Genomic DNA, 8,112 nt, shown 5'->3' on the forward strand with positions numbered 1-8,112 from the left:
GTTGTCAGGCAGTGAGGCTCCGATCCTTATGACTTGGTCTGGCTTTGTCTGGTCTAGTACTATCTCGTCGATTTGTTGGTCGTCGGGGTCGTCCGACGTCGACCCTGGCTGTAATTGCTAGATGGGTGACTTGGATGGTTTCAGTGCTGTCTCGTAACATTTCTTCGCATCCCTTTGCTGCCCTTTGATTTCCATGACCCCCCACTTGGTTGGAAACTTGATTGATTGGTGATATGTTGATGGCACTGCTTTCATTTTGTGGATCCATGGTCGTCCTAGGATGACGTTGTACGCTGATGGACAATCGACGACGTTGAACTTGGTCATCATGTTGACGCCTTCTGCGTATGTAGGCAGCGATATCTCTCCTACCGTCCGTAGTGCTTCTCCACTGAACCCTACCAGGACTGTTGATCTCCGTACTATGTTTTTCTCTTCTAATCCCATTTCTTGTAGTGCTTCCAAGAACAGTACGTTGGCTGAGCTTCCGTTGTCGACCAGTATCCTTTTGATCAATGCGTTCCCTATTGGGAGAGATATTACCAACCCGTCGTGGTGCTCCCGCTGTGTATCTACAGAATCTGAATCGTCGAAAGTGATAGCCATTGCGGTCAGGGACCTGTGTAGTGCGGCCTCGTCTTCGGTTTGTCCCTCTTCTACGGTCTCAGATTCGCCCCTGTTAATTTTTTTAGCTGCAGAAGAGGTTAGTCCACAAATATCTGAACCACCGGAAATAACATTTACCACTTTACTGAATGGTGGTGGGTCTGGTCGCTCGCTGCTTGTCGCTGGGCCGGGCAGGGTGGTTTGCTCTTTGGAAAATGTTTCTTTTCCCTTGTCGCTCAGCAGTTCCTTTAGATGCCCCCGTTTCAGGAGGTATGCGACTTCCTTTCTGAGGGAGATGCATTCCTCGGTTGTGTGTCCGTTGTCGCGGTGGAAGTCGCACCATTTGCTCATGTCCTTCATGGAGTCCGGTCTGTCGTTCTTCCGGGGCCATCTGACTGTTCCACCTACATTTTGAAGGGCGTTCACCACACCTCCAATGTCGACGTTGAAGCCGTAGTCGGAGATGTTAGGGTGTTCGACCCGCTCGTTCCTGTAAACATTGTTAGTATCATAATACTGATTGACACTTTGTACCTGGTTTTGCCGAACATATGGTTGGTGTCGCCAATTGTTGTTCCTTGGGGTGTACGATCTTCTGTCGCTGCTGCCCCCTATCGATCGTTGAGATGCTGTTCGGATAACCTCGTCGTCTTCGATTCGCATCTGGGCGGTGGCCCTTGATCGCACCTCTTCGAAAGTTGCACAGGGATATTTGGTTATTTCCCGGTATAGCTCCGAATTGGGGATGAGGCCTCTCTTGAACGCCTCAATAGCAGTCCTGACATCACAATTTTTTATACCAATTTTTTCACAATTAAAACGGTTAAAATAATCGCGTACCGACTCGGTTGGCCCTTGAACCAACCGATAGAGATCACTGGTTTATTTTTCTAACTGGCGACTGCTGGCGAATTGTTGGTAGAAGGCGTTGATGAGGTCGGACAAACAGGAGATGGATCTGGGAGGGACGTTCGTGAGCCATTCCAAAGCTGCTCCATCAAGGGTGCCGCCGAATGATTTGCACATAACAGGTTCTACTAGGTCGTGCGGAATCCCGATCTGCCACATGCGCTGCTTGTAGAAGTTGACGTGCCTATAGGGGTCGGACGTCCCGTCGTACAGGGTGGTCCAGGTTGGGAGCCGGAGTGTGTGCGGAACTGTCACCCTAGCGATCGCTTCGCAGAATGGCGACGCGGCATACCCGTCGGTCGGCTCGGTCTCCACTGGTGTAGGTGCCCCGGGGAACCTGGTCATCAACTTCATCAGGCGGGAATAGTGCTTTGTCATGCGTGCATCCATCTTGTTCAGGCGTTGGGTCACCGGATCGGGAGCTTCTTTGTCTTCTTCCTCACGGGTTTCCTCCTCATCGTCGGTCACATCTTCAAAGTCATCGGGCATCTCGAACGTTAGCTTTTTTGGCTTCCCACCTTTGTAGCGGGACTGGTGCTTGTTGCTCTTTAGAGATTCGAGCTCTTTCTGGAGGGTTTCATTGGATGCCCTCTCTTGGGCTAGCTCGGCTTGGGCTTTCTCGTAAGCCGCCTTCATCTCTGCGATCGTCATCTCTCCAGTAGCCATGGTGAAAGGGGTGCTTTTGTGTAAAACCTAGTTAATGTCCCCACAGACGGCGCCAAACTGTTTATGCCAAAATTCGTATGGGGGCGACTTTCGGCTAGGGTCGACACTAACTAAGCAAAGAATCAACGACACAAATAAAGAGGCACGACACAGAGGAGTGTTGACGCGGAAAACCCAGGAATAAGGTAAAAAACCGCGGATAGCTATGAGGCTATCAATCCACTAAGTATTCTATATGATTGTTTATGCTTTTCTCTCTAAGAATCGATATCGAAAATCTCAAGTACAATAATGAATACTGAAACAGTTTATAGCTTAAGAGTCTTTTTGCTTGAATCAACGTGCCTTGCTTATCATTATCTTCGTCCTTTTATAGGATATTCTCAACGGTCTAATCGGTTGAGGAAATCCCACAAAGATAGGAGTATCTTTGTCACACGACTCTTCAACCTTCAACTGCTTCCGCGCTTCTCGCGTGTGTCTTGGACTCGTTCTTGCTAGCTTGACGGCGCTGCCTATCATGGGCTTTAGGTCAACTTATCTTCATCAACCCGTTTCTCGAGGACGTGTCTCAGTTGCCTGTACTCTGTCGCCTGTCCTTCGTCGGTTATACCTCGTCGTACGATGCTACGTCGGACGTATCTCCCTGGAGCTGTGTTTACCTGCGACACGACAGAACCTGGCTGACACGACATGATCAAACGTTAGAACGGTTATGTCGTTAGTCCAAAAAGTGGGATAACATTTGTATAAATAAAAAAAGCTTGTAATGGTCCCTACCTTTTACAAGTGAAGGCACGAAGATCTGTCAAAACGAGTACTCAGATCGGTTTTAGGTCGAGTCATCTCGGGTCTCGGGTCATGTTCAGGTTGAGTCATGTCGGGTTAATATTTCATTCGGGTTTAGATCGGGTTTGGTCGGGTCGATTTCAGGTCGGGTCATGTCGGGTTTATTTCCATCTCGGGTTCAGGTCGGGTCATATTTCAACCATGTTTAATTTTGGGTTCGGGTCTTATCAAGTCGAGTTTAAGTCTGTTTGTAGCTAGTAATTTAGGGTTCGGGTCTTCTCGAGTAGGGTTTAAGTCGGTTTTCAGCAGGTAATGTTGGGTTCGGGTCTTAGTTTGGATCAGAATCGGGTCAGATAGAATTCGGGTTGAGTCACTCTCGGGCACGGGTCAAACTCGGGTCTGATATGTATCGAGTCTGCTCAAGTTTTAACCTATACATTTTAATTTTTTATATTACATATATTTATATTGGTTTAAATAACAACGATACAAATAAGTTCAATTGGTAATCAATAACTGATAACTCCGTATGAATCTAACGCCAATGTAAAATTGGAAGGGAACTTCGATCCAAAAACTAAAACAAAAGTAGTTTCCAACCACTGAGGAGTCAAAATCGACGGGTTCGATCAAATAACACAAGAAAGCACGGATCCCTGTTTTAATCCGTTGTGATAAAATTATAATCAACCGCTGAAAGGCCAAACCATTTCGTTCACCCTGTCTCCTTGTCCTATAAAACTCAGCAGTCGTTTCCACACCATCAAAATTCTAACGATCTAAGGCCCTGTTCTTTATAGCTTGACAGCAGATTCAGGGGCGGACCTACATAATACTTTAAGGGGCCAAAGGGACCCCAATTTTTCCGAAAAAAGAAGAATTAATAAAATCTGGAAAACTGTATGTTAGTATATATTTATTTAATGTCCGTGTAAAATAAAGATGCATTGGTGTAGCTCAATGGTAATGTACTTGATAGACTATTTGTGAACGCGGAGGTTGCAGGTTCGATCCTTGACAACACGCATTCTTCCAAGCTATTTCATATTTTTTTTTTGTGCCCATGACCATTCATTTTCAAGGTTTGTTACGGTTTAAAGTATGTCTTTATTTTTATCCTTTGGTAATAAGATGTTATTACTATATTTTATATTTTATAATTGTTTAATTTCACTAAATTTTTTAGGGGTCTAATTATTCGATAACAATATGCCCTATAAACATTAAAAAGATGCAACTCTTTTAAAAAGTAGTGTAGTTTTGTCATTTATTTTCCTACTTGGCAATATAGTTGTAATAAATTAAATATCTTTTAACATATAAAACTCGTTGTATACACTTGTAATATTTTTTTTCTTTGAGATGAATCGTTTTAAATTAATTGTTAGACTAATATATTAATTTCTATTGATGTTAAGCCCACACACAAATTCTTAAATCTTCACTGCATGATTTTATTATGGTTATTAATAAAATTCACTACCCAATGTTTCCTATTTGACTATTTCCCTTTAACAAAAGGGGCAAAATAGTTCAGAGTCCAAGGTTTGGAGTTCGGTGTCTAGTGTTTGGAGTCTTTGTTAGGTTATGATACATATGACAATTCATAAATCATGCGGAAAAACCATAAAGCCAGGAAAGCATATTATTTACACATAATCATTTAGCATAGAATAGATGCATACATGTTGTAGCGTGCCTTCCCTAGCTGCGCCCGAACCGAACAAGAACAAGTATTTAGGACTCCAAATGTCGTCCCTCCGTAGATAGTCCACAGTACGTCCGGATCCGCCTCAAGTTAGACCAACTAGAATCGCCCTTAAGGTGCTTAGGAATTTTCGGCTATGTGTTTGCAAGTGTATGGCTGATTTTTATTTCAAAAACTTACCCTTTGAATACTTCAATCGTGCGTATAAATTATGACCCTAGGCCCTTATTTATAGAGGTTTGGAAAGGGAACTGGAATCCTAGTAGGATACGATTTAATTAAACTTAGAATCCTACAAGGACTCTATTTAATTAAATAATCCTAATAGGAATAGGAATTTAATCATACATCAAATCCTAATAGTTTTAGGAATTATGCCTGGACACAAACACACACACGAGAATGACCCGCAGGCATGCAGGCCATGCCCGCGCACAGCCCACACGCCCACGAAGCCCATGCGAGCTACCGCAGCCCACGAGGCTGCCATGGCCTAAGCTGCGTGCTGGGCCTGCCTTGCGGTAGGCCTGCCGCAGCCTTGGGCTGTGTTGTGGCGCGCCATTGCTTGCTGGGCGATGGCCTGGCTTCGTGCTGGGCCTTCGTCCGGCAGGCCTCGTCCGATGCTTATTCGTACGATACGCTTCCGATAAAATTCCCGGTTTTCGGAATTCATTTCCGATACGAACAATATTTAATATTTCCGATTCCGGAATTAATTTCCGTTTCGAACAAATATTTAATATTTCCGTTTCCAGAATTATTTTCCGATTCCGATAATATTTCCGATTCTGACAATATTTCCGTTTCCGGCAATATTTCCGATTCCGGCAATATTTCCATTTCCGATAATATTTTCCGATACGTACCATGTTTCCGTTTCCGGTAACATCTACGACTTGGATAATATTTATATTTCCGATACGATCCATATTTCCGTTTCCGGCAATATCATCGTTTCCGGAGTATTCATTTCTTGCTTGTGACGATCTCAGCTCCCACTGAAACCAAGATCCGTCGATTCCGAATATCCATAGATAGAGCATTTAATGCCATTAAATACTTGATCCGTTTACGTACTATTTGTGTGACCCTACGGGTTCAGTCAAGAGTAAGCCGTGGATTAATATCATTAATTCCACTTGAACTGAAGCGGCCTCTAGCTAGGCATTCAGCTCACTTGATCTCACTGAATTATTAACTTGTTAATTAATACTGAACCGCATTTAATAGACTTAACATTGTATGCATACTTGGACCAAGGGCATTATTTCCTTCAGTCTCCCACTTGTCCTTAGGGACAAGTGTGCATTTCCTAATTCCTTCGTCGCTCGATGCTTGCTCTTGAACATAAGGTAAGAGTTGTCATCCTTATTATGTCCAGAGGTGTTTCTCGGTTTCAGAGTTCAACTGATCAAATAAAAAGATAATCATAGCCTATGATTCATTCGAGCACGACCATGCATTTCACAGTTTCTAGCTCTCCGAGTGGCCTTTGTATAACTTTTAAGCATCTCATCCCGATTTATGGGAGGACAATCCCAATCTTGCGATCTTGAGATTAGACTTCGTTTGATAGGTGATTACCTGAGCGTTGCCTTTATAGCCTCCTTTTACGGTGCGACGGTTGGTCAACGTCAAAGCAACCAGTTCTCAAACAAGTAATCTCAAATCACTCAGGTATTGAGGATTTAGTGTATAATAATTTTATGAAATTTACTTATGACAGATTTTCATCTCTTACAGTAAAGTTTCATAGGGCTGTCCGATACTAGTCTTCCCAAAGTAAGTATCTATGCAAATGATTATGACATTGCCATGTCCACATAGTTCAAGAAACAGAACTACTAGTCATCTTGCATTCTAATCGTCTAACGTTTTCTATGCGTCCAATTTTATAGAAAACTCCGACCAGGGACCATTTTCAACCTTTGACATTCAAGTTCACTTGATAGACATTTCTTAGTCACAAGACTGGTCCTGACAGTCTATCTTGAATATATCGTCAAATTGAAGGGACTCATCATTTAATAAACCACAAATTAAATGGAAAAATGAATTCTATTCATTTATTGTGAATGATTAACCAATAATGTTTTACAAAGATTTAAACTCTAAAACTTTAAAACATTAAACAAGGATATCAAAGCCATTCTCCAATATGCTTGATTCCCATAGCTGCAGTGTGCGAGTTGTGCTTCGCCTGCGGCAGAGGTTTAGTCAATGGATCTGATATGTTGTCATCAGTTCCAATCTTGCTTATCTCGACTTCTTTTCTTTCAACGAACTCTCGTAGAAGGTGAAATCTACGAAGTACATGCTTGACTCTCTGGTGGTGTCTAGGCTCCTTTGCCTGTGCAATAGCTCCGTTATTATCACAATACAGGGCTATTGGTCCTTTAATGGAGGGGACTACACCAAGTTCGCCTATGAACTTCCTTAGCCATATAGCTTCCTTTGCTGCTTCATGTGCAACAATGTACTCCGCTTCAGTTGTAGAATCCGTAATGGTGCTTTGCTTAGCACTTTTCCAGCTTACTACACCTCCGTCGAGGCAGAAGACAAACCCAGACTGTGATCTGAAATCATCTTTGTCGGTTTGGAAACTTGCGTCCGTATAGCCTTTAACAATTAATTCATCATCTCCACCATAGACCAGGAAGTCATCTTTGTGCCTTTTCAGGTACTTCAGAATATTCTTGGCAGCAGTCCAATGCGCCTCTCCTGGGTCTGACTGGTATCTGCTCGTAGCACTGAGTGCGTACGCAACATCCGGGCGTGTACATATCATAGCATACATTATTGAACCAATCAATGATGCATATGGAATCCCATTCATTCGTCTACGCTCATCAAGTGTTTTTGGGCACTGAGTCTTGCTTAGAGTCATTCCATGAGACATGGGTAGGTAGCCTCGCTTGGAGTCTGCCATTTTGAACCTATCAAGCACCTTATTGATATAAGTGCTTTGACTAAGTCCAATCATCTTTTTAGATCTATCTCTGTAAATCTTGATGCCCAATGTGTACTGTGCTTCTCCTAGATCCTTCATCGAAAAACATTTCCCAAGCCAAATCTTGAAAGAGTTCAACATAGGAATGTCATTTCCGATAAGTAATATGTCGTCGACATATAATACTAAAAAAGCAATTTTGCTCCCACTGACCTTCTTCTATACACAAGATTCGTCTGCGTTCTTGATGAAACCAAAGTCACTGACTGCTTCATCAAAACGTATATTCCAGCTCCTGGATGCCTGCTTCAATCCGTAGATTGATTTCTTTAGCTTGCATACCTTTTTAGCATTCTTTGGATCCTCAAAACCTTCAGGTTGTGTCATAAACACAGTTTCTGTTAAAACGCCGTTTAAGAAAGCGGTTTTGACATCCATCTGCCATATTTCGTAATCGTAATATGCAGCGATTACTAACATTATC

At 42.8% G+C, this 8,112-nt stretch overlaps 1 protein-coding gene across 1 annotated transcript; it reads right to left on the minus strand.

Moving 5' to 3' along the window:
* Positions 1 to 117: 117 nt before the first annotated feature.
* On the minus strand, positions 118 to 2,181 carry LOC110778117 (uncharacterized). The gene is made up of 2 exons (XM_056832735.1): positions 1,808 to 2,181; positions 118 to 1,384 (listed from the first exon to the last, which is right to left on the minus strand). Exons 1-2 carry the CDS (start codon positions 2,179 to 2,181, stop codon positions 118 to 120), a joined length of 1,641 nt encoding a protein of 546 aa, XP_056688713.1.
* Positions 2,182 to 8,112: the final 5,931 nt, after the last annotated feature.

Source organism: Spinacia oleracea, chromosome 6, assembly GCF_020520425.1.
Source record: "Spinacia oleracea cultivar Varoflay chromosome 6, BTI_SOV_V1, whole genome shotgun sequence".
Taxonomy (NCBI): domain Eukaryota; kingdom Viridiplantae; phylum Streptophyta; class Magnoliopsida; order Caryophyllales; family Amaranthaceae; genus Spinacia; species Spinacia oleracea.